This window comes from Cnephaeus nilssonii, assembly GCF_951640355.1.
Source record: "Cnephaeus nilssonii genome assembly, chromosome: 4".
NCBI lineage: Eukaryota > Metazoa > Chordata > Mammalia > Chiroptera > Vespertilionidae > Cnephaeus > Cnephaeus nilssonii.
Window position 1 is genome coordinate 79,748,374 of NC_137075.1, and position 27,318 is coordinate 79,775,691.

General features: G+C 39.7%; 1 protein-coding gene across 3 annotated transcripts; it reads right to left on the reverse strand.

Annotated features, from left to right (window-relative positions):
- Positions 1–1,917: 1,917 nt before the first annotated feature.
- Positions 1,918–27,306, reverse strand: ZBTB25 (zinc finger and BTB domain containing 25). Of its 3 annotated transcripts, none has more exons than XM_079769575.1 (4): positions 26,569–26,703; positions 25,583–25,748; positions 10,667–10,846; positions 1,918–7,549 (listed from the first exon to the last, which is right to left on the reverse strand). In XM_079769575.1, the coding sequence occupies exons 3-4, from the start codon at positions 10,837–10,839 to the stop codon at positions 6,418–6,420; spliced, it is 1,305 nt and encodes a 434-aa protein (XP_079625701.1). In that variant the 5' UTR covers positions 10,840–10,846; positions 25,583–25,748; positions 26,569–26,703; the 3' UTR covers positions 1,918–6,417. The 3 variants fall into 3 exon arrangements, with proteins under 3 accessions (XP_079625701.1, XP_079625700.1, XP_079625699.1); XM_079769574.1 differs by having other exon boundaries at positions 26,210–26,680; XM_079769573.1 differs by lacking the exon at positions 25,583–25,748 and having other exon boundaries at positions 26,569–27,306.
- Between the last annotated feature and the right edge of the window lie 12 nt (positions 27,307–27,318).

Consider the following 27,318-nt stretch of genomic DNA (forward strand, 5'->3'; position numbering starts at 1 on the left):
GTGCCCTGACAGGGAATCGAACCAGCAACCTTTCAGTGCATGGGACTATGCCCAACCAACTGAGCCACACGGGCCAGAGCTAAAACAGATTCTTAAAAGGTGCACTGGTGCCACCTCTGGGTCAGATTAAAAATTTACACAAATTATAACCTACAATCACTTTTTAATTTCACAGAGGCCTTGTTAGAGACACAACTGCTTAATTCAAACATTACATAAATATATTAAAAACTGTCATGCTCCTTAATACATATCTGAATTTTATTAACAGCATTTTTACATGTTTTTTATTGAATTGAGAGTAAGGGAGAGAGAGAAACATGCATTGGCTGCCTCCTGCACACTTTGTACTGGGTGGGGATCAAGCCCACAACCCTGGCATGTGCCCTGACCAGGAATTGAACCGGTGACCTTTCGGTTCATGGGACAATGCTCAACCAACTGAGCCACTCCACTTGGGTATTTTTTAATCTTTTTCTTTTTTAATCCTCACCCGAGAATATTTTTCCATTGATTTTTAGAGAAAGTGGAAGAGAGAAGGAAAGAGAGAGAAACGTCGATGCAAGAGACACATCAATTGGTTGCCTCCTGCCTGTGCACTGACCAGGGCCTGGGTTGGGGAGGAGCCTGCAACAGAGGTACGTGCCCTTGATTGGAGTTGAACTTGGAACCTTTCGGTCTGCAGGCTGATGCTCTATTCACTGAGCAAATCCAGCTAGGGCTTTTAAAGGCTGAGATAAAGGATAATACAAATAGAATTTAATTCTGAACTAACACCTCTCATACTCTCTAAGAACTTCAAGGATGACTGAGATAAAAATCCCAAAATTTCTCTTGACAACCACCATAAAACTTATTTTAAGCTTTTAGACCAGGATTAGTAAACCTCAGTACTACTGGCATTTTGGGCTGGGCAATTCTTTGTGGGAAGCTGTCCCCTGCGTTGTGAGATGTTTTATCAGTAAAGTAGTCCTCTACCCACAAGATGCCAGTAGCAACTTTCCCTCCACCCCCACCCAGTCTGACAACCAAAAACATCTCCACATTGCCAAATGACCCCATGGTGAGGGGGGCCATCTTTGTGATGGTTAACATGTGTCATCTTGACTGGGCCACGGGGTGCCCAGATATTTGGACAAACACTATTCTGGGTGTGTCTGTGAAGGTGTATTTAGATGGGATTAACATTTGAATCAATAGACAAAGCAGACTGCCCTCTCTAATGTGAGTGGCCCTAATCCAGTAAGTCAAAGGCCTGAACAGAATAAAAAGACTGACCTTTCTTAGAGTAAGGCAGCAATTTTCACCCAGTGTGCCGCAAGAATTTTTATTTTATTTAAAAATATTTTTATTGATTTCAGAGAGAAAGGGAGAGGGTTAAAGACATAGAAACACCAATGAGAGAGAATCAATAATCAGCTGCCTACTGCATGCCCCCTACTGGGGATTGGGTCTGCAACCTGGGCATGTGACCAACTGGGAATCGAACTGTGACCTCCTGATTCATAGGTCGATGCTCAACCACTGAGCCACGCCAGCCAGGCGCTACAAGATTTTTTAAAACATGCAATACCTTACTATTTTAGTCAGGGGCAGTGACCTCTTCTCCCTTAGATTGTCAAATAAAAAAAACAGCTGCCCTGACTCGGTAGCTCAGTTGGATAGAACATCACCCGGATATGCCAAGGTTGCAGGTTCAATCCCAGTTCAGGGCACATACAAGAAGCAATCAGTGAATGGATAAATAAGAGGAACAATAAATCAATGTTTCTGTGTCTCCCTTCCTCTCTCTAAAAATCAATAAATAACTTAAAAAGAAAAAAGACAACAGCCAACACAATAGTTGTCTGGTGTAAGTCAAAATTATACCTTTTTTTTGTCAGATTGGCAAAAAATACTTTTTTGGTGTGCCAAAGAATTTTAGCAATTAGTTTATGTGTGCCATGAGATGAAAGGTTGAAAACTGCTGGAGTAAAGGATCTTCTGCTTGACTATAAGCTGGGACATTGGTTTTTCCTGCCTTTGTGGAGCTGCTGGTTTTTGAACTGGAAGTGCACCATCAACTTTCCTGAGTTTCCAGCATGCCAAATGTAGATCTTAGGACTTCTCAGCTTTCATTTTCTGTCGATCCAATTCCTTATAATCAATCAATCAATCTCTCATGTGTCAACTTGACTGGACCATAGGGTATTCACACAGATACACACTCACTTGCATCCTGTTGGGTTGTTTCTCTGGAAGAACCCCAATACATCCTGGTTGAGAACCACTGTTTTAGATGATTGTTACTGGAGGAGAAGCAGTAGGGAGCAAATAGGGAAGAAAGAAAAAAGCAAAGCAAGAAACTTCTGGGAAAAGTGTAGATATTACCTTTCTTTCCAGAAATGGTGGTTGGATTGTGGTTGCTAAGAACTGGATTCACTGGTACATTTTTGCATCACACATCCAAAATGTTACCTGGCACAGACTACTTACCTTGACACTAGGAAGGTATGTGGCAGATACTACTATAAAATAAGAACACATTCTGTAAGCTGAGATAGTAAAAGATGTTTATGATCAAGTCACATTAATTTATTTGTCATAAAATACATCAAATCCACTGTTTTTCTTCCATACAAAACTTTCTAAAAGAATGTTTCTGAAGCAAACTCACAGTACATACAATGTATTATTGATTTCAGGCTCCTGTATCTTGCTGTGTTACTTGTATTTGAATATTTCTTCTGTGGGCCTTGTTTCTTGTATAAGTTTTTGAAATCCAAGTTTCTGTGAAAGTATTTAAGTTGATATCTGATGGTTTTATTTGGCACAAAATAGAAGAGTTGATGACAGTTAATGTCAACTGCACTGAGGCAATATCTACTAAGCAATCAAGTGCACAGAGACATCCTGAAGCACAGTGGATTCTTCAAGGTCTTGACAACAATCATAGTGTGTGATTCCTTGTATTTAAGACATCCAGGTTGGGCTGTGTAATCTCACCAGTTTTCAAAAAGTCCAGCCATACAAACACAGAAGTACAGCACGGAATACTCATTTACAGATTTCACTCTAGGCATGTAAAAGTTAATTATAATAAAATGCCACAGAACTACACTTAGTTTAAAATATACAAAGTCACAGATTATATTATGAAAACTTGTCACTTGGCCTACTCTTCAATTACTACAAAAAATCGGTACTTATCAATGATTTGAGTTACACCATCAAGACTATATATGCCTGTGCAAATCAACATTAGTGGAATTATACATTTTCAGGTTCTTTTTCCATGGTTTATATGTGTTTTCTTCTATTTTAAATGAAGCCTTTCCAACACCATTTTAATAGAACCTAATGAATTAGTTTTAATTACTCCATTTCTTGTCTCCATCTACTTTTTAGATGACTTACATAAAAAAAATGAAAATATTTTACCATTGCTTTTCTTCTTTTTCCTAGGTATAAACAATATGTTTGGAAAAACTTTCAATAAAGCTGAAATTGATGTTTATTCCCCAAAATGAAAAAGGACTAATATCCTTCTGGGTAAAGTCTAAAGAAAAATACTAATGATTAAGCTATAGTAGAATAGGAATACTGGCAACACTGTTGTTTCTAGAGTATTTGTAAAAAGTAAAAACAGGAATATTGTCAATTGAGTGTTGAATAGTACATGACTGCTTCTAAGATGTTCTAGAATGTAAGGGTTGGAATATTGAAGTTAATAGATTCAACTATACTAGTAGAATACATGTAATTTTCTTTATATGACTGGTTTTTATCAATAATAATAAGAGCTTAACACAGTTTTAATACAAATCCTCACAACAGCCATGTGAGGTAGGGATAGCTTATATCTATTTTACAGACAGAAAATCAAAAAATCAGAGCAAGAAATAATAATCTCAAAAGATACAATATAAATCAAGAAATTCTGGTTTTCTTATGAGTCAGACCCCACTTATCAGATAGTGAGTTCTTATAATATGCTAATAAAGACAATTATTGAAATAGTCTGTTTTTCTCCAGGAAATAGCTATGTGTAGAATCTGGAAAAGAAGGAAAAATTCTAACCTAATCCAAGGGGAAAATGTCTGTTTAATATTTGCCTGATACATTGATTACGGTGCACATAGCATTTCCAGTTTTTAGTTTGGTAATAATGATGCAAACCATTATGTATGGCTAAAATTATTAGCTCCATTTTACAGATGATTAGTCAAAATTAAAGGGTTTAGCTGGAAGAACTTTTTTTATACAAAGTAAATCTTCTAAGTGAGAAATCATATCTTTAAAAAATACACTCAGGGCACAGTGTTAGTCATACCAGTTATTTTAAAAATATGCCTGTTGAACAAATGAAAACCAATTAAGTGGGTCAGTCCCACACTACTACCCACTGGTTCTCCAGAACCCAGCTTTGGAGATTTTTTTCTATAAAATGGAGTTAATATTTTTCCACTTCCTAAATCAGAGAGTATCATGAAGACTAAGGAAAGAACATTTGCTTTGAATTCCTAATAATAAAATAACTATGTGAATAAGAATAAAAATATAGTTAACCACTATTTTCTCAACCCCCACAAATGTAGATATGTTTCTGCTTTAAATTTATGTTGTTTATCATGGTCAATCAACCCCAAATAAACTCTTACCATTTCTCCAGACCCTGCCCTGAACTGCTGCCCTGCCCCACAACTTATATGCACCCCTAATCACATCCTTTAGATACAAACTTTTTGTGTCAAGGACCAATGTCTGAGGAAGTAGTAAAAAACAGAGAAAATGTATGAGAAACAATAAAAATGAGAAAAATGAAATTTTACTTGAAGATGGCTAAGGAATATATCCTAAATAGCCTAAAAGACATGAAAATCAATGTTAATATTTGTGTTCATCCTATGAGATGAAATGTTTGAGGGCAGTATGCGTTAGAATAATTACTTGAATTATTTAAATTTAACATTTGATAAAGGCCCAGCCTGCGTGGCTCAGTGATTGAGTGTCAACCTACAAACCAGGAGGTCATGGTTTGATTCCCGGTCAGGGCACATGCCTGGGTTGCCAGCTCAACCCCCAGTGTGGGGTGTGCAGGAGACAGCTGATCAGTGACTCTCTCTCATCATTGATGTGTCTCTTTCTCTTCCCCTCTCCATTCCTCTCTGAAATACATACATACATATATATATGATTAAAGTTCTGACCCCGAAGAGCAACACATTTATTTTAACCACTCACAATACAATTGATCCTGTATCGATAGCTAGTTAGATTTTGCTCTCAGCACATATCAGTCTTGACCCCAGGAAGCTTTACTCACTTGTCTAAGGTAGAAACTTGACTCCTTTAGACAATGCCCAATGGTTTTATTCATTCAACCCTCAAGAAAAACTTACCACTTCATAATTCAGCTAACCTCAATTTACCCAGAGAAAACCTTTGCACCCCTAGAATGAGGTGGATTACTCTTTGAGCTCCCTCCTGACTGAACTCTGATGCTATCAGGAAATGTCCTCAAAGGTCATGGTTGATACCTGGTCAGGGCATGCCTGGGTTGTGCGCTCAATCCCCAGTAGAGGGCATGGAGGAGGCAGCCGATCAATGATTCTCTCTCATTGATGTTTCTATCTCTCTCTCTTCCCCCTTCTCTAAAATCAATAAAAAATATATTTTAAAAAATAAGAAAACATTGGATTAAGGTAATAACACTGGGGTGTTAGTCATGCAGATCTATCTGAATCTCTGTCTCATATCGTCATCTCTGTGTATGTACCTTACTGTTACTCTTTAGGATTTTTTATCTCTGACCTTTCTCCTTTTCTCTCTTTTTAACTAAAATATTTTCTATTAAAAATGAGGTATGCTCACAATGTTAAACGGTAAATAAAAGCCATGTAAAATATTGCAGAGCTAATAAGTAAAACATAATTTAAAAACTACTCATGATTTGGTATAGCTATGCTTAAAACATATTTTATACATTGTAACATAGTTATGCATTAAAATAATTACTAATTTCCTATATGGCAGAAAATATTTTAAAATAATTCTCTAGGGGCTTATTCATGTGAAACATTAGCCAAAAGTGCCAGTCTAGAGTATTCTTTAAAAAATATTTCATTTACTTCATATTAATTTGATTTTACTGATTCTACAACCTGGAAAAACTTAGAAATTCTATAAATAACTCTTTATTCTAAAGTTCCATATTACTACATTGATTTTTTATTTCTAAATTGTGAATTAATTTATGAGAAGTTCACAGTCCTCCTTGAAGGTTATTTTAAAACCATGAATTAATATCTTACAACAATGTTTATTAAACTATGGATAAATAGTAAAGAAAAAAAGTTAACAGAACTTGAGGAAAATAATTTATGAATAAAAAAATGCATGTGAATTCTATCAGAATTGGTATTTCTGAAGAAACTGCTACTCAACTAGGATAGTGTCCACGTTTTCTTGTGTGAGCTCTGACTCTAAGGCACAAGATGAGTCTAATTGTTCTTGCGACAAGCGAGAACTTTTCAGGGGGACATCAGACCAGCTTTCACAATATGGCTGAAATCTCTGGGTTAATGCATTACCAAACCTTTGGCATCGGTTATATCTGTAAGATTTACCTTTGTGTGTATACATGTGTTCCAGCAATTGACTCTTTCGAAGAAATTTATGACCACAGATGGTACAACTGATTTTTCTTTTCCTTGAAAAAGAAAAATTACAGTTTAATTCTACTGGCTCTGTGTCTTTGGAGATCAAGGACACTTGACTGATCTGCAAAGGCTCTGTGGTACCCCGGTTTGAGTGGTCAGGCTGTTGCTCATTTTCCTTAACAATGAAGGAGCTGAGCCTGCGGCATTCAAGAGCTTCGTTATTTTCATTAAGTGGGTGCACTTCACCAAGGTCATTACTTTCCAGAATAGAAGCAGGGACACCAAATGGGAGGGATCCAGATACATGGGTATGGAGATGTTGTCTTAGGTTACCACGAGAATCAAAACGTTCTCCACAGTAATGGCATAAGTGAATTTTGATACTACTTTCGGTGAAAGTGGGGCCTGTCATCTCGGATGAGGATGAGGAGTGGCTCTGGGAGATCACGGATTCTGGGTCACATCTCTCCTGCTTGATGGACACTGGAGGCTTCTGGTGTTCCTCCGAGGCCTGGGCTGCAGGATGGACCTTCTGCTGGTCAGTGCCATCATCCAGCCCAATAGCAAGAGAAAGCTGCAACTGGGGGTGGTCACCCTGGACAGCAGCTCTGCTTCCACTGTTACTGGAAGGAGTTTCTTTGACCTCCAGCCCCTGTTTGACAGCTGTCTTTTGGGCTGTAGAGATTTGGATGCCGTACAAATTTGAGGACTGCACCGTCTCTGGTGAGAACACTTGATTCATTTCAGTTGCAATGTGAGAAAGGTAGTCGGCATGAAGAAAGCGAATCCCTTCCTCCAAACGACTATGATCCACAATCTGTTTTGGTCCTTTCCCCGTGTACATAATGTGCAACAAATAGCTGAATATGTCAGGCTGGATGTCAGTTGGTTGTATTTTTATGCATTCACTGTTAAAAATAAAAAACAGACCCACACAAAATGAAACAACCTACTTAGTCTTTTAGTTAACATATACAGTCTTAGACTAAAGCAATTTTTTCCTAAGAAGTTCAAATTTAGCAATCTGCCTTGATGAAACACAGCAACAAAAGTTTAAAATTTCATTGGGTACCAGTTTTATGGCCGAGCAACCAGTCTCCATGTCTCCAATCTACTGCCGAAAGTTAGGAAATAGATATCCTGATTAGTTCAATGTTTATGTAGTGACTCCTAAGTGATACTAGCTGCCAGAGAGTAGAAAAATTACAAATAAAATAGGTATCCTGCTTTTAAAGAACTTAAAAAATCTATTGAGTATATAACCAAAAAAGGGACTCAAATAAATACCTATACACCCATGTTCATTCAGTACAGCATTATTCACATTACCCAAAGGGTAGAAACAACCCAAGGGTCCATCAACAGATGAATGGATTAACACAATGTGGCACACAGATACAATAGAATATTATTCAGTCATAAAATGGAATGAAGTTCTAATACATACTACAACATGGATGCACCTTGAAAATTTGATAAGTGAAATAAGCCAGATACCAGAGGACAAGTTTTGTATGATGCCACTTGTAAGAAATATCCAGAACAGGCAAATTCATAGAGACAGACGGTAGTTTAGCAGTTACCAGGAGCCTGCGGAAGTGGTAGTGAGAAATTGTTACTTAAAAGATATAGTTTCTGGGGTGATGAAAGATCTTAGAAATAAACAGTGGTGATGGTTGCACAACATTGTGAATGTAATTAATGCCACTGAATTGTACAATTAAAAATGGTAAAATGACAAAATTTATGTTACATATATTTTATCACAATAAAAATATTTTTAAAAATTTAAAGAGTGTATTGAAATTGGTAATATTTAGAATTTAAGTTATGCTAACCTTATTTTGTCTTCCAAACTATATTAATATATCTACTCTTTAAATCACAAGTGAATACAGGGATAACTTTGAAAAGCTTTAAAATAAGTCCCAAGCCAATTTTTTACATATGAATCTAGAATTCAGATAACAAATGGAAATAACTGTGTAACAAGAAATCAGGGAACACCCTGAAAAATTAGGATAAAGACAACCTGAGGAAGTGTTGGATGTCAAGGACAATGGAATTGGTCGATGGACTCCCCTTCCCTGAAGCAAAAATTTGTGTGAGTGAGTGCATCAGAAAGCACTGGTGTCAGTATGCTGACAATCCTTTTCTTTAGTCCTGAGATCTTGGGATTCCCTCTTGGGCTTCACTCTTAGCTTTGACCCACCCACTTCCACAGTCTGTGGCAGGTGTTTTCTATATCAGCACAGAGCTCTGTTATCTGAGGATTTTCAATTACTCAAGAGATAACACATAGCAGGCTGCCACCTTTGTATCTCCTGGATTTACTGTAGCAAGGTACCTGGTACACAACAGGTATGAGAGGTGAGCCAATCCACAGCTCTCAAATGAGACTGATGTGAAGGTAGTTTCTAATCTAGTTTCTGCATCGACACAGAGAGGTAACTCTTTGGCGTGGCAGTAAAGGCTACCCATTACTTGATTCCGACTCTAAACTCCTCAGTACTTTGTGCCATACATTCCAATCATTCTGATCTAGCCTGGTTCATATCTGCATGTTTTCCTCTACCTTCAATAAACTTTCTTGCATTCTTCTACAACATCTATAAAACAACTCCTGATCCTTTAAAATCTAGGGCCACTGTAAAACCTGTTCCAATCTTCTCAAAATAGGGCTGCTGACACTCCACTCTACCTTGTGCAACACTTCTATTATAGACTTACCACATTAATTATTAACAACAGTAACTTACAGTGCAAAGCTCCTGTTCTAAGCATTTTAATTTTATTAATTTATTTAATTTTATCAACACCATGGGTGGGTACATTATTCTAGTGTTTTACAGAGAAGGAAACTGAGGCACGGAGAGAACAATTACACAGCAGTTATTTTCTTTACATACATCACTCTTTTATTAGACTACAAATTTCTCAAGGGCAGAGAGTATAACTTATTTGTTGCTGGGGACTGTTACAGTGCCTGACATGTAAGTGCTCAATCAATAGTTGAATGAATGAACAATTTAAATAAATGTATAATTGAGCTCTGGCCGGGTAGCTCAGCTGCTTGGAGCATCATCCCATACACCAAGAGGTTGTGGGTTTGATTCCAGATCGGGGCATGAATGGGAAGCAACTGATCGATATTTCTCTCTTACATTGATGCTTCTCTCTCTCTCTCTCTCTCTCTCTCTCTCTCTCTCTCTCTAAAAATCAATTTAAAAAAACAACACATATCCTCAGGTGAGGATTTTAAAAAAATGAGAAAATTAACTTTCAAAAAACAAATAAATAAAATTAAAAAATTAAAAATGTATAATTGAGGCTGGAATTTTAAGTATTTCATGTAAGGTCTTTTAAAAAATCATAGACTGTTCTATCATTTTCAACGTAGGATAGAATAAAGCTATTCTTTACCAAGAGCTCAGAATCTGAATACCACTTCCCAGCCCTCTGCCTACATACCTATTCTACTGGGGTAACCTAAATTCAAAAACGCTTTTAGAAAAAATATTTGAAACAAATGACCTTTGAACTGTAATATGGAATATAAGGTGAGTAGAATTATGACATCGAAACCTTGATATGAAAGTGTTATGGATAAAAAATCAACAACTTAGTGATTAAGAGCACAGACCTTTAACAGCACAGATCTACGTTTGAGTCTAACTTATTAGCCTTAATAGCTGTATAATCCTGGATGGGCAAGTTACTTAACAACTGAGCCTTGATTTCCTTTCTCTAAAATAGTATGGACAATAGTATAATTTACATCAGGTAAATACTTAGTGCTTGTATAAAATAACCCTTCAATAAATTTGAGCTATTATTGTTTTTATTCTTATTTTCCAATATGAATCCTTCACACTGCATTTAATTACTGATATATAAAAAATATATAACAAAATTTTTTTTCTTCTTAGGTAACCCCTAACAAGAATCCCCCAAATGATGTTATAATAAGGTTTAGACATATCACAGTATTCAAACTCTTCAGATTTACAAAAGCACATCCTTACCTTGTTTGGTGAATAAATATCATCTTGAAATAATTAGAAAAAGCAGCAAGCACTGCTCTGTGGGCTTTGAAGTAAACATCTCCAATAGCAACTGTGCAATCACACAGAAAACCAAATTCTCGTTGCATGTTCAGCTGCTGCAGAAGGACAAGGCTATGGCTAGCTGTGTCCATTGTGGCTCTGAGAAAAAGGAGAATATAAAGATTTAATTTACAAAATTGGCTACAGTTCACATAAGCCTGAGTACAAGGAGACCTACATTTAAATAAAATTATTCAATAATTTTCTTTATTTTAATCCTCATTGAGGATATTGATTTTAGAGAGAGGAAAGGAGGGAGAGACAAATATCAATGTGAGAGAGAAACATCGATCAGTTGCCTCTCATACGCACCCAAACAAGGGATGGAACCCATAACCTAAGTATGTGCTCTGATCTGGGACTGAACCAGCAACCTTTTGGTGTATTGTACAATGCTCCAACCGACTGAGCCACCCAGCCAAGGCAACAATTTTCTTATTTTAAATTAGTTTACATTCCATATTATTTTGTATTGCCCTGGCTGAGTGGCTCAGTTGTTAGAGCGTTGTCCTGATACACCAAGGTTGCCAGTTGGATTCCCCAGTCAGGGCATACAAGAATCAACCAATGAATCATAAGTAAGTGTAGCAACAAATTTATACTTCTCTATCCCTCCTTCTCTCTCTCTCTCTCTCTCTCTTTCTCTCTCTCTCTCTCTCTCGTGTGTGTGTGTGTGTGTGTGTGTGTGTGTGTGTGTGTGTGTAATTTTGTATTAGTTTCAGCTGTGCAGCATACTGGTCAACAATTTTCTATTAATTTCACCCCAAACTTAGCAAACACTAAATCCTCCTAATATTACAATTGGTATCAACTCTGCTGAAACCATAAATATTTTTTAAAATATATTTTATTGATTTTTTACAGAAAGGAAGGGAGAGGGATAGAGTTAGAAACATCGATGAGAGAGAAACATCGATCAGCTGCCTCCTGCACACTCCCTACTGGGGATGTGCCCGCAACCAAGGTACATGCCCTTGACCGGAATTGAACCTGGGACCCTTCAGTCCGCAGGCCGACGCTCTATCCACTGAGCCAAACTGGTTAGGGCGAAACCATAAATATTTATGGCTTTTATTCATGTGGTAAGAAGGTAGCCTGGTATGAGTTGACACAGGAGCAGAAGGAAGGCCTGTCCTCTTTTATCTGTGCAACCACAATGTTTTTAGTCCTCAGTTTTCTTCACTGGAAAAATGGGAATGGGATATTGATCCTTGCCTCAGAGCTAAATGAGAAGTTAGGTGAAAAGCACCGTGTAATTGAAATGCTCTTCAAATGTTAGCTATAAATATTAACAACATAACAGTGTGTCCTGGCTGGGCTAGAGGTGTCACTGCTCGTTAGGGGTCCTCAGTGTGCTTAGGGGACACTGGTGTCCTAACTACCATACAATGTTTGGGAAACTTATCAGTCACAGTAAGGTCAGGAGCCCTTAAAATAGATGTCAAGCCACATCCCCTGATTTACATGAGGCCTGGAAGTCTCATAGCAAAGAACCTAAACCCTGATCTTAACTGGATTCAGACACATATACCATAAGTATGGAGAGTCCTGACGGAAGTAGAATGCAGGATGGGTGCACTAGTCTCAGGGGGAAAAATCATGCATGAGGAAGAACTTGCAAAAGAATTCTGGCAGAGAAGTCTAGTGTGAGTACTAGGGCATTCAAGAATGCTGTGGTTCCAGAGAGGTGGGAGGCTGTGCTTCACCACCTTCTCCACCCCAACTGTTCAGAGAGCCCTGGTGCTTTAGGGAGAAGGCAGCTATGGTATAGAGGGCTGGGAGAACCTCCTCTAAAAAAGCAGACCTAAAAAGGGACTGAAGTTTCCTTTCTAGCCAGAGAATCCAAGGGATAAGCAAGTGAGTGTAGGGTTACCTGTCTAGACATTGGCAATAGCTTGAGCAGCAGACAGCTGAGTGATTGATAATATAATAAAAATAGCTAACATTAAATAGAGCTTCCTATGTGTCAGGCAATATTTCACTGATTTAATTCTCAGTACAAGTCTATGAGAAAGGAACTACTCAATGAATCTTACATATGAAGAAACTGAATCAGCACAGAGATTTAATTTACCCAAGGTCATTGCTAGTAAGTGGCAGAGCAGGGGATTCAAACTCAGGCACTGGGTTCCAGGACTCAAATGTCCTCCCTCTCTCCCTCCCAGAGAACATGACACACAAACTAGAGGAGCCAAGGGAACAGTCTGGATTAGACAGCAAGGGGCCCCGGGAAGTCTCAGCAATATGTGGAGTAAAATGTTTGCTCCTGGGAGGAAAACTAGGGACCAGGGAGTTAAGGGTGGGGGAACCGCACTGTTTAAACTTAAAACAAAAACAAAACCTTTTATGCAAGTTTTATATAATAACTAGATACCTACATGTAATCCCTTCCCCTCATTTTTATTTCTTTAATTTTTATTTTATTGTTGAAAATATTACAGATGTCTCTCATTTTCTCCCTTTTTGACCCTTCCACCCCACCCTCACCCTACCCCAGGCCTTCATTTTTTATTTTTTGTAAAATTTTTTTTTTAATCCTCACCCCAGGATATTTTCCCATTGATTTCTAGAGATAGTGGAAGGGAGGGAGGAAGTGGGGAGAGAAACATATCACTTGGTTGCCTTCGGTACACACCCCTACCGGGGCTGGGGAATCGCAACCAAGGTGCGTGCTCTTGACTGGGAATTAAACCCCAGACCCTTCCGTCCCCAGGTTGATGTTTTAACCACTGAGCCAAGCTGGCCAGAATGAAAAAAAATTTTTAATCCTCACCCGAAGATATGTTTTTTTAATTAATTAAAAATTTAATTAACTTTTTTTTTTTTTTTGAGAGAGAGAGAGAGAGAGAGACCAATTGGTTGCCTCCCACAACCACTCTGACTGGGGATTGAACTTGCAATGTGGATATGTACCCTGACCAGGAATCAAACCCGGACTGTTTGGCGTACAGGATGATGCTCTAACAAGAACTTACCTTCATTAAAAAAAAATATATATATATATATATTTTATTGATTTTAGAAATGAATTGGGGAGGAGAGAGAGAAAGAGGAACATCAATGAGAGAGAATCATTGATAGGCTGCCTCCTGCATGTGCCTTGATCAGGAATCAAACCGTGACCTCCTGGTTATTGGTCGATGCTCAACCACTAAGCCAAACGGCTGGGCTTCCCCTAATTTTTTAAAATGATATTTCCAAAAGACAAGTAGGTACAGGGAACAATGTAACAAACACCCACCCTCCCACCCCTAAGCACAGAAAGTAAACATTATAAGCATGGTAGAGACCCCCTGCTATCTTCCCCCTCATTCCATCTTGCCTCCAAAGGTAACCACTACCCTGAATTTGGTGTTTATGATTCTCCTATATATTGTCACAATATTACAGCATCTGTATATATCCCTTAAGAAGGTATGGTACTATTTTACATTTTTATATAAATAATATTGCACTTCAAGAATCCTGCAAGTTGCTTAAGTCTACATTCACACATTACTTTTAAAAATCCTACTTATTCAAAAATAAGTTTCTCCCTTTACTCCCCCAATTAAAAAAGTAAACACAAAACTCTTATCCCTTACATTCTCATTTTAAAGGCCTTTAAGTAACAATGAAATAACAAGATAACAAAACCTACCAAGACTTGAGCCTACCTCTAAGAATATAAACAAAATCTGAATTGTGGGTATTATTCCAATTGGAGATTTCAGTATGTAAAAAACATGCATCTTAGATTCAATGAAATGGGTCAAAGTGAAATACCTTAAACTAGCCTATAAATTGTCTCCAAACCCCTCTCCCCCAGATCATAAACATTTTCACTAGTCCTCTACACACACACACACACACACACACACACACACACACACTCTACATTAATAGAATGAACTACTGAACCATATAGAAATGAAAATAGCACACTAAAAAGCCACATATAAAAAAAATCTTGTGTTGCCCTGACTGGTTTGGCTCAGTGGATAGAGTGTTGGCCTTCGGACTGAAAGGTCCCAGGTTCGATTCCGGTCAAGGGCATGTACCTTGGTTGCGGGCACATCCCCAATAGAAGGTGTGCAGGAGGCAGCTGATAGATATTTCTCTCTCATCAATGTTTCTAACTCTCAATTCTTCTCTCTTCCTCTCTGTAAAAAATCAATAAAAAATATTTTTTTAAAAAAAGAAAAAAATCTTGTGGTTAATCATGAGTAACAGTTAAATTCACTTATTGAAAAATATTTATTGAAGAGAAATTTAATAAAGAAAAATATTTGAAAGCATGCATTGAACAAGGCATAGGGACAGAAAAAAATACATAGCTACTGAAATCAAGAAGATTATAAGCTAACAGGGGAGATAAAACATAGTAATTACAACATGAAGTGACAAGTGCCATAGAGCAGCTCGGAGAACAAGTTATGTGAGGGGGAATAAATAACAGGAAACCCAATGGAAAATAAGCCATTTGAACTGGACTTAGATGAATAGGCAGAAGGTGAACATAGCATCGCAGGCAGAAAAAACAGAATGAGTAAAATTACAGGGAGGGATATAAATATATAGATAACCGAAGAATTCAGTTGGGCACAGAAAAAAACAAAAGTAGGTAGATCCCAGTCAGGGCACAAAAGTAACTAACAAGATGGGGTCAGCTAGCTCACTGAATATAAACTAAAAGGTACTCCACTGGTGTCTGTTAAGATGTTTTCTGTGAGGGAGAACAGTGTAGTAGTTTAAGCCTGACCTCTGGAATCAGACAATTTGGATTAAAATTCTTGCTCTGCCACTTAGCTGTGTGGTCTTCACAAAACACAACTCTCTAGTCCTCCATTTCACTTATAAAATATGGGTAATGATGGTATCTATCTCACAGGTTAAGATGATGCATATAAGCACTTAGAAATGTGGTCCCATAGTAAGTATTCAATAAATAGCAGTCATCATCACCACCACCATCATCATTTGGCTTCTGAGTCAAGACTAGTCAGTTTAGTTGGAATATATAAACAAAATTAGTAAGTGAAAGGCATAAATAAATAAATGGGCCTACTGCAATATCCAAGTAATGGTGCAAATGAAGGAAAGAATACGATACACCAGTCGTAGAACTGATGTGACTTGGCAGCAGATGGGATGTGGTCAGCTACAGAGATCAAGTCAAAGGTGAGTCTCAGAATTCCAGCTTGGGTAATTGGAAGACTGTTCATTCCTTCAGGTCATATTTGCAGAGTAACTGCCATGTGCAGGAGTTGATAGAAAGGCAGGGATGCCAAAGAAGAGACATAGAAACTGGCTTGATAAGAGTCAAGTTTCACTTTGGACACAGTGAGTTCAAGTGTTCACTTTAGGACATCCGAGTACACGTGTTTAGTGATCAGAGTAGAGACAACATGCTGGTCTGAGGCTCCAGAGAGAGCAGGGGTGGAGAGGAAGAGGAGGTCCTCTAAAAAAGACAAGGCTGAAGCTGCCGGAGTGAATGGGACTATCGCGTAAACTAAGAGAAAATAAGGTAAGAATAAATTCTTGAACAACACAGAAAAGATACAATAAGGGGGATAGGAGAAATAAGAGAATACACTGTCATTGGGGGAGGATAGGAAGGTGAGGGGAAGGTGAGAACCTTGGCAAGAGGAGGTGGCAATGACGGAAAATGCTGCAGAGTAACACCGGGATGAAGCCTGTTACAACACCCGCAAGTGTGTGACCAAAGGTTTTTGGTGACCTATGAAAACAGTTTGGGAAAACAGCAAAAGCAAAATATCTGACTGCAATGCTATACTGGAAAGCAGCAGCCATAAGGAGTAGGTACAAGTAAGATAGGTCATTGAGGATGCTGCAGATTGAAGATAACTTTCAGGCTAAAGAGGGGGTGGCACCTCTAGAGGCCAGAAGGAATGCAATCAAAAGTATAAGCTTAGCAGTTAGCCATGGAGAAAAGAGGGATTTCTTTTTCTGACGGTGGAGAGGAAATGGTCAATGTGAGGAGAGAGTATTCAAAAGTATTCTTTTAGATATCACTGATTTACAAATTAGTAGTCAGTCCACATGCAAAGGGAAGAGGTAAGTTTAGGCCTTGAAAGGAACCTAGAATAAGTGTGGATGAGACCGTCAAACCTCAGAGGGAAGGTAGGGGAAGGGAGGGGGAAAGGGGAGAGATCAACCAAAAGACTTGTATGCATGCATATAAGCCTAACCAATGGACACAGACACCAGGGGAGAGAGGGCATGAGTGGGGAGGTGGGGGGGGGGGCATGGGAGGATAATGACACATATGTAATACCTTAATCAATAAAAAAAAAATATATATTTGAAATAAAAAATATTTCTTTAATGCTAACATAGAGCATTTAAGTTTATAGAGAATTTCACATATACTTATTTCTTTCTGCTTCAGATAATTTCTATTTTCAAGTTCATTCACTTTGTCATTTAAAAAAAAATTTTTTTTAATATATTTTGATTTTTATAGAGAGGAAGGGAGAGGGATAGAGAGCCAGAAACATCGATGAGAGAGAGACAACAATCAGCTGCCTCCTGCACACTCCCCACTGGGTATGTGCCCGCAACCAAGGTACATGCCCTTGACCAGAATTGAACCTGGGACCCTTGAGTCCGCAGGCTGACGCTCTATCCACTGAGCCAAACTGGTCAGGGCCACTTTGTCATTTCTTATCTATTAAATCCATTCAGTGAATTTTTTATTGCAGATAGTATATATTACCAGACATGAGCAGAGCAAGGACTATGGGCCAGGTACAGAAACTCACAGGGCAGAGAGCCCTGGATGCCTAGAAAGGGGCAAAACTAGGAAAACAAGAACTTTGCCTCCAGGGTAACCTATTCTCCCCTAGCATATCACTGGTCATGTGGTTTGGACCCCTGATCTTCTCATCCCCAAAGAAACCATCTAGCCCTAGCCGGTCTGGCTCAGTGGATTGAGTGTCAGCCTGCGGACTGAAGGGTCCCGGGTTAGAGTCTGGTCAAGGGCACATGCCCGGGTTGCAGGTTTGATCCCCAGTAGGGGGCATGCAGGAGGCAACTGATTAATGATCCTCTCTCATCATTGATGTTTCTCTCTCTCTCTCCCTTCCTCTCTGAAATCAATTTAAAAAAAAAAAAAAAAAAAGATAACATCTAGGCCTCAGTTGTATTTCAGCTCCAGGCCCAGATCAGCAAAACCAGACAAGTGATGCAGTGGCTGCCTCAGGATCAGCCACATTGACTAATGACCCTGCCCTGGCACCAACTAATCATTGGAGACCACGACCTGGAAAGAGCACCCCTGGAAAGCTGATGAATATTCCATTAAGTCCCTCCCCTGGGACCTCCCCTATGATTTCCACCTGCAAGAGAGATATGCTCAGGACAAAGGATCCAGTGCTCGCTCTCCCTCCAAGGAGCATGCCCGTGCCATTCCCTTCTCCCTCTCCTTCCCCCAAACTCTAAGGAACCCCATGAGACAACAACCTGGTACAATGGGCAGCCCATCCTGGGTTAATCCCGAGCCTGTCTCCAAGGCCCCCTTTTCTCGGACTTCTCAGAGAGCCAAAGCAGCCCGGTCTAGGCTCTCCTGGTGCTTCTTTTATGTCCTTCCTTTTTCCACTCAACTACTTTTGCTGCCATAATGGACCCAGTCCCCTCTAGCTCAGTGCTGTGTAGCCCTTCCCTTTGGATATCCCCATCCCGCAACCGTTTTTCCTTAAATAAATTAAAATTTTCTTTATTCACCGTCTGAGCTATTTAGCCTGCCCATGCACCACTGACTTTAATCTTTCAGTGTATTTTCACGTCAAAAATTTTCATCTTATTGTTACTTTCTATTTCTGTTGAGTTTTTTTATTTGTTCACACATTACTAATTTTGCTTTACATCCATAAGCATAGTTACAATAGCTGCTTAAGATCTTCTCTGCCAAATCCAACCTCTGAGTCATCTTGGGGTTAATCTCCATTAATTAGGGTGATAATTTCCTGTTTCTTATTATGTGTATTCATTTTTGGTAATATCCTAGACACTGTGATTACTAAAGACTTTAGATTCTACAACTGTCTTCCAACAAGTACTGATGCTTTTGTTTTTGTAGATAATTAACTAGGCTGGACTTAAACTCCAAGTTATGTCTCCCTATGGTTCAGATATTTCAGTGTTAGGTATGTTGTTTAAAGGCTATTCAACACACGTATAAGTTTAGGAGTTGGCAAGAGATTTGAGCTGAGTTTATATGCAGTATTTAGACCTTTCACTCATCCTTTCTAGGGTTTTCCTGCTTACTTTCCAGCTGTGTGGTCACTCTGAACTCTGTCCTCCTTTCTTCAAGCAAATAAGATTACAGGTTATTATCCCAGTTTTAGCCATCCCCTCATGTCACCAACTGGGGCCTTCTCTCAGGATAAAAGCCATAAAAATGGAAATTTATCCACGGCTGTTCCCTTCTTCCAAGTACAGTCTCCATTCCAGTTTCTGCGGGCATTTTGTCACTCGTGGATGACATCTGGTAGCTTTCAAACTTTTTTTTCAAGTTTATAGTTTTCATCTCAGTAAAACTATAAATTTTTATAAATCTCAACCTTAATAGAAACTATTCAGCTATTACCCTTGATCAGCAGTTCTAAAAAGTTCTGGTCTCAAAATCCACTTACATTCTTTAAATATATATATATATATATATATATATATATATATATATATACACACACACACACACACACACACACACACACACACACACACATCTATTACCCTAGCTAGTTTGGCTCAGTGGATAGAGCCTTGGCCTGTGGACTGAAGGATCCTGGGTTCGATTCTGGTCAAGGGCACATGCCCAGGTTACAGGCTCAAACCCCAGGAGGGAGCATGCAGGAGGCAGCTAATCAATGATTCTCTCATTATTGTTTCTATATCTCTTTCCCTCTCCCTTCCTTTCTGAAATCAATAAAACTGTATTTAAAACAGTATGTTTATATATATATATATATATATATATACATATACATATATATATATATATATATATATATATATACACATATATATATTTTTTAATATTTTTTTTTAAAGAGAGAGAGAAACATCGATTGCAACCTAGGCATGTGTTCTGATCAGGAATCAAACTGGAGATCTTTTGCTACACAGGTCCACACTCAACCACTGAGCCATATCGGCTCCATTTACACTCTTAAGAAAAGTATTACAGACTGGGAAGAGCTGTTGTTTATGTGGGTTACCTTAATCAACAGTTACTATACGAGAAATTAAAGATGAGAACTTCTAAATTTTAAAATTTATTAATAACAATAAACCCATTAAGTAACATAAATAATACATATTCTTTTCTAAAACATTTTTTTAAGTGAGAAGGGTGGTATTGTTTTATATTTTACAATCAAATATTTTTTTAATATATATTTTATATTTAAAGAAATCAAATATTTTTTTAAATATATTTTTTTTATCTTAAAGAAGAGAGAAACATCAATGAGATTCATTGATTGGCTGCTTCCTGCACGCCCCCTACTGGGGATCGGGCCTGCAACCAGGCATATGCACTTGACGGAAATCAAACCTAGGACCCTTCAGTCCACAGGCCAATGCTCTATCCACTGAGCTAAACTGGCTAGGGCTATTTTATAATCTTCTTTAATACCAGGCTTTAAAAAATATAGCTGGCTTCTTTTCTATGCTTCTTCTCTGAATCTGTTGCCATGTTGTGGTTCACATATATTAAGAGAATTTGGCCTTGCAAAAGAGAGAGATCCGTGTAGACCCACTGAAAGGGTTTCAGGAACTTCCAAGGACCACATTTTGAGAAATCTGCCCTACACTATATTATTTTGATTCTATGCAGTGACAAAGCAGGTACTGAATTAGTTCCATTTTATAGATGAGGAACCATAGGCTCGGAGAGCGTGGGAGAGGTACCCAAAGTCAGATAACTAGTTATTAGATGATGCTAGAAGTACTTCAAGTCTGACTTTAAACGCAAAGCCCTTTCTTCAAAATCCCCTTCTAGAACTTTCAACATATATATTGATGGCAGATTTTACAAATATACTGATTGAAATAAAGGGATAAATTTTCCAAGTTTATGAAATGAAACAGATTCAGATGTGTTTTAAAAAAAAAACAACTAGCAACTTACATACATAATACGTTCATTCCAACTTGTTTTCATAATAATAGACCTTTGATTATTTGAAGGCAACATAACCAGATTTTACCTCAGGTCAATAAAACCAATCCATCACAAAGTTACTAAAAACATTTCCTAATACAACCCACTTTGCAATTTATTGGTTAGGCTTTTATGTAGCCTTTGTTCATAGTTTCTTTGATCATCAATTTTATTTTGCCTAGTATGTGGAACAGCCAAAGTTTCTTATGCATACAGAAAGATCTTAGAGGTTACATTTGAGAATTTTTGGTGGAAATATTAAGATGTGAGAGAGGTTGCAGAAAAATAATTTATCATTTTATTACACTTACAAATACTAGAGCCAATATAAGAGTGCTACATATTAAAATACTTTATCTGTTATCCAAGTGGTGTTTGTACTACAATGGGGTTAGCATTATTTGAGACTACAAAAATCTTCTTTACTTACTAGATTGTAGTAACTCTAGATTAGCTCAAACTAAGTAAACTAGAACAGCTTTATTATCAGTATCTACATTTGTTTAATTCAAAGTCAGCTTGATATTCAATATCTTTGATTTTTATTTATTGAAAAAAATCTATTGTATATTAGATGACTCTCAGACCTAGGGTAGCCAGAACAATGTCCTGGAATATACAGCTTTCCATTGTCTCACGCTGTAAGAATCTTAAAAAAAAAAAATCTATAGGAGTAAGACATTTATTTCTGTGGAAAACAAATAGTCTTAGATATTTTCTCTGTGGTTCCTACCTCTGTGACTTTATTATTAAGGCAAGGAGATAGGAAAGTTGGCAGAGAAATGTGTACAGCTTTTTTGAGATACTCACTCATGGCTATAAATAAAAAGGTAAAAGCAGAGATATTCAAACTGCCACATGATAAAAGGTTTTTTACAATGATTTAAACTTTTTAATGGTACTTTCACATGATTGTGAAGGTGTAACCTAGAGAAGAATGTTTGCAGAAATAATTTTATCCTGAAATAGTGGCTTTTATTGCTGACTGTATTATAAAACTTTCCATGAAGAGTTGTACTGAAGTCTAATTCCTACTCCAGACTAACCCAAACACAATCCCTGGGGATAAAGCACCAATCCTTCCTTAAAAAACTCCACAGGTGATTCTAATAAGATACCTCAGTTAAGAGCCACGGCATTTGAAGAGAGGACAAAGAAACTTTAGAGCAAGCATGTCAAACTCAAAGGTTAACATGGGCCAAATAAACAAGGTTTAAGTTATGTGGGCGCAAAAAAACAAAAGCTTCAATTTTCATTGAAACATAGGTTTATTTCGATAGACATGCTGAATACACAGGGCTGAAATAAATGAGTAATCGTTAACATAAAATACAACATTTTAATAAAAATTAATATTTTTTCTTTAACATTAACTTACCAGACACTGAATAACTGCATAAATTAGTAAGTGTAACACAAATAAACCTATTTTTCTTGTTTTTCGAAAGTGAAATATTTCCTGTTGCGCACACCAAACAAGTCAGTCCAAGACTAATGACGTGACAATCGGCTGCTAAAATATTTGCTGCTAGTATTAGTGGAGAGAAATGGTGCGCCTGCGCTTAAGGCACGAAAGAAAAATGAATGCAACACGATTATAGTAACCAGTCATTAGCGAACATTGTAGTTCGTTATTAATAATTATGTATAAAAATTAAGTTACGAAATTCTTATTAAAACGTTTCTTACATACCGTTATATTGGCTGGGCCGCAAAAATATTCGTTGTGGGCCACATGCGGCCCATGGGCCGCGAGTTTGACATGCTTGCTTTAGAGAATACTTCAGAGAAAAAGAAGCAACTTCATAAGAAGTGCGAAAAATGTGGGAATAATACCAATTACATTAAGTGAACAAAAATCAACAATTATAATTCTAATTGTAACTTTAACCAGTTAGCCACATTAAGAAACAAAGTGCTCCCAGCCCTAGGCAGTTTGGCTCAGTGGATAGAGCATCGGTCCATGGACTGAAGGGTCCCAGGTTGGATTCTGACCAAGGGCACGCTTGTCAATTGCAGGCTTAATCCCCAGCCCTGGTTGGGGTGTGTGGGGGAGACAACCAATGGATCCAATGCATGTGTCTCTCTCAAATCTATGTTTCTCTCTGTCTCTCCCCCTCTCTATCTCTAAAAAAAGAAAGAAAAGAAATCAATGGAAAAATATCGTCAGGTGAGGATTAACAACAAAAAAAGTGCTCCCAAGCTAGTAGGATGGACAGTGGGGGCAAAGGAGGAACACACCATTTTCAGACTTCTTTTTAAAAAGCATTTAGGAAAAAGATATTTACTCTCATACACCTATTTTCATAATATCTAAAAATGATATGGAAATTCCAAATATTGTTTGAGGTAAGATCTGCAGTAATTCTAGACATCTGCTTATAAAAATCACTGAGAATATTACAGTAGAGGGTAAGAAGCAATCATGGTAGATGATACAGGAAGATCAGTTACGCTCTAGAAACCTTAACGGAACAGGGAAACGTTAGTTTGGGGCCTCCCACCTGTTGGCAGACACAGCCAGCTTATATCACATCTCTAACCCCCGTCTAACCAACATGTGGGATGCCTGATAAAGCCACAGCACCAGGCAAACAAAAATGCTAACACCAGTCTGTGCATAGGGGACCTTGAAAAAAAAATCAGAATCCTGTGAAGGAAAGGAAAAGATTCTCCCTAGTCCACTATAAAAAAATAAAGACTTCATTTCTGAAAGAAAAAATAAGGTACTAAAAGGACAGGAGAAAGTTGGAAAATAACAGTGCTAGTACAGATCTAGAACACAGTACAAACAAAAATGATAACTTCTGAATATAGGTAAACCAATACTTTGTTTGCCATGGAATGTTCCACAAACATGTTATCCACATGGGCTAATGAAACCCTTTGCTTAAAGTGTCTAGAGTTTTTCAGAAGGAACAAAAAGTCATTGTATATTGATTTGTAACCAGGGAAGAAATAATTAAGAAAAACTCCAAAAAATAATAACACTAAACACTTTTGCTAAAGATAAGATTAAAAAAACAATGCCTGCTAGCAAAGGGAAAGAAGTATTAATAAATTCAATCAATAACCCTGAAACCGATGTCTGCTTCAAACGCTTTATTTCCTCTTCCTCCACTCTCCCGAAGCAAGTTCAAATAGTTATCTTTCCTATCCTAGAGGGAATGATCCTGTTCAAGTTATCAACAGCTACTATTATAAGGAGTAAGTACCATGTGCAAGGCCCGTGCTAAGTGCTCTATGTACACTATCTCTTTTAATCCTCACCGTGACTATATGTGTTCTTTTTCTTTCCATTTTACAGAAGAGGAAAAACCTAGGTTTAGGACACACAACTAGCAAATGGTATAAAGCGGGGTACAAAAGTTAGATGTGACTCCACAGTCTGTGCTCGTAACTATAAACTGAAGCAGCATTTTTCTTGATATTCTTTTATCAAAAGACTGAAGTTTGCAATTTGGAATAAATAAGCAGAAAGGGAGCACAGGAAGTGGTGTAGAAGTACTTTATAATTTATCAAGATAAGAGCACCTGCATTGCTTTTTTAAGATGAGGGGGAAAAAAACATTCTGCAATCATATAAAACCCCAACTCTTTTCTGGCCCGGTTATTACTAAAATGGGCCAGTTTTTCTTTAACAAGATGGTCAAAGCAGCACCTACAGACCACTGCAAATAAATCACTTCGATTCAGTGGTGGGGAGGGCATTATGCAACACTTCCCAGCACAGCCTTCACCAGGATAGTTTACGGCCAAGGCACTTGGGCCCCTCCTCCCCAGAGCTAGACAGCCTGGCTCCTTCATATTCCCCTCAGGAGATAGGGTGGAAGCACACAGCTCCACTTTCTAAGGCACAGAGGGCAGCTGAAAGTCCTGCTCAGCTTCTCTGGGCAACCACAGGCGCCAATAAATCAGCCACAGGCGATTTCTCTCATCCCCTTCCTGGCTTGAAGTGGTTGTGAGATATAGTCTGTGCAAAAGAGCACAGACTAGACTTGGGAGATAAGTGATCTAGGCTTGAATTCTACTGCAAATGGCTATATCATGGAAGCCAAGTAAATCCCTGAGCCTACTTCCTGGTTTGTTTGAAAAAAAATGGAGACAATACTACCTCCTTTTGGTAAGTATAAGAAATTCATGCAGGTACTTAATAAAAAGCAACCAAACCTGAGCAGAATCCATCTCCACTACCTCCAAATAAGACATTCAGGGCAGGGCTGGGCAAAAAGGTGTAGCGAGTCTTGTGAGGTCCCTCCCTCCTTTTTTGCTGACCATGACTGTGATGTTTCACTGCTTCCTAATAACCTTCCAGCCATCAGTACTAATCTATTCTATGTCCCACCCATCATTGTTTTGTTCCCTATTAAAGAGCTGATGTCTGATCATGGATTAACAGTTTATTCTTAATTAAAACATAACAGATTGCTAAACTGGACTTTGATGCCTTAACCTTATGGAAGCAAACAATGCTGCAAATGTTGGTTATTCTTGCAGAGAATAGGGCTGAATTGGGAGGGGGGAGAGAGCTTTGAGCTTCAAAGTACATTATAGCCATTCTATTTCACCTAGAAATAGTGCCAATCCCATTTCTTAAAATACCAAACCCATCACACAATGACCCAATCTGATTTCTCAAGACTCTGGATCAGGCCCAGTATAATCACCTCTGACAAGACAGTCTCTATACCGAGTGGATTAAACTGGCACTGCACTCCTGGTGTGGTAGAGAGAACAATGGCCAAGGTGTCCGGAGCCCTTGAGTCCACTTATTCAAGAGGTGCGGGACCTCAATCAAGCTACACGCTTGCTCTTTAGGCCGGGTGTCCTCATCTGTAAAATAAGAGGGGTGAACTGGATTTTCCATAACGCCCCCTTTCAGCTTTAAAAATCTGTGATTACAAAGTGTACTTTACACACTTGGCAAAAGCCTGTGAGAATGAGCAACTTTACCAAAAAGACCTGATTCTCAAGAGAACGCACGCTCAATGTAATCCCTTGGGGGAAACAGGCGTTAATTTAGGAAACAAGTTAGCTGCTGTCAAGTTCCAGGAACAGTCCAGGGGCTGCTTGAGCAGCTGGTTTTCTCCCAATGAGTGCTAGCTAGGGAAGGAAAGTGATACATGGGGCAAGCTTTAAAAAGAAAGCCTGGATGTGCTTAGAATGAGATTAATATAATATGAAAAAAGAAAGAAATGAATCTTGAGTCGGGAGGGGTACTTCCTGCTCTAGAAACAAAGTAATCACAAAGAAGGTGGGGGAGAGGGGAGACATGGGCCTCTCGCAGGCTGCACCTGGAAACCCGCCCACTCGCGAGAGGTCGGGGCTGTTCGCGCGGAGTCGCGGCCGGGTGTGCAGCGGGCGTCCTCGCGCGCTCCCAGCCTGCGCCAGGCCCCCGACAACGGCCTCGTGCGGGCAGCGAGGGCAGCGGGGGCGGCTCGGGCATCCTCGGCCCAGCGCTCACTCGCGGTTGCCATCTTCCTCTTGGCCCTGATTGACATGTCAAACGGACCAAAAACACCCCTCTCCCCAGCTACTTGCATCTGTTCCGCGACCGGCGCAGCTGCAGGCCGCCGCCGCCCCGGGCGGCACGCGGCGGGAGGGACCGAGCCTGGAGCAGCCCACAGGGGCCGGGCCGGGCCGCGTCGCTTACCCAGACGCCGCCGCGGCGGGCAGCGGGCTCCTCCATGCGGGAGGGGCAGCTCCCGCGCCGCAAACGTCACGCGGCGGCGCCGGCTCACGCACCCCTTGGGCCGTTCTCGCGCGGCTTCCCGCGCCGGCCGCCCCGTGACGGGCCCACGTGACTGCGCGCCGGGTAGCCGCGAACGAGGGGCGCCGGGGCCGGAGGGTGCGTGCGTGCTTACGTGCCAGCTCGCCCGCCCGCTCGCTCCAGTGGCCAGGAGGGGGTCGGCCGGCGCTCGGCGCCTTCGCCACAGTCCCCAGTCGTGACTGTGTAGGCGGAAGCGTGGAGGCGAGCCTGAGCGTTACAGGCTTCCCACACGACCGCGTGACCCGGGGACTTTCCCCGGGGTGTGCACAATCATGGGCACCCCTTCGGTTCGGGAGTGGGGCTGGGGAAAGACGTGCCCGCGTGTCCAAGGGAAGAGGGATGAGGGCGCGGGGCCAGGGACGCTCAGCCGCGGGAGCCTGGGAGGAGAGGCGGGCTGGGCGGGGTGGGGCATGGCGGGGGAAGTGACTCCGAGCCAGAGGCCGACAGGCCCTTGGGAAGCAGGGTGAGGGGAGCGTGAGGGACGGGCGACCCTGAACGGACTGGCCACGTCCGGGACTGGGCGAGGGTGCCGGGACGCCCGGGAAGTACCGTGAGGGAGGGCCCCGCTGCGGGTCCTCCCGGGAAGGGCTCTGACTTTGGACGGAGTGGGAAAGCAGCATCCAGCCCTCGGGG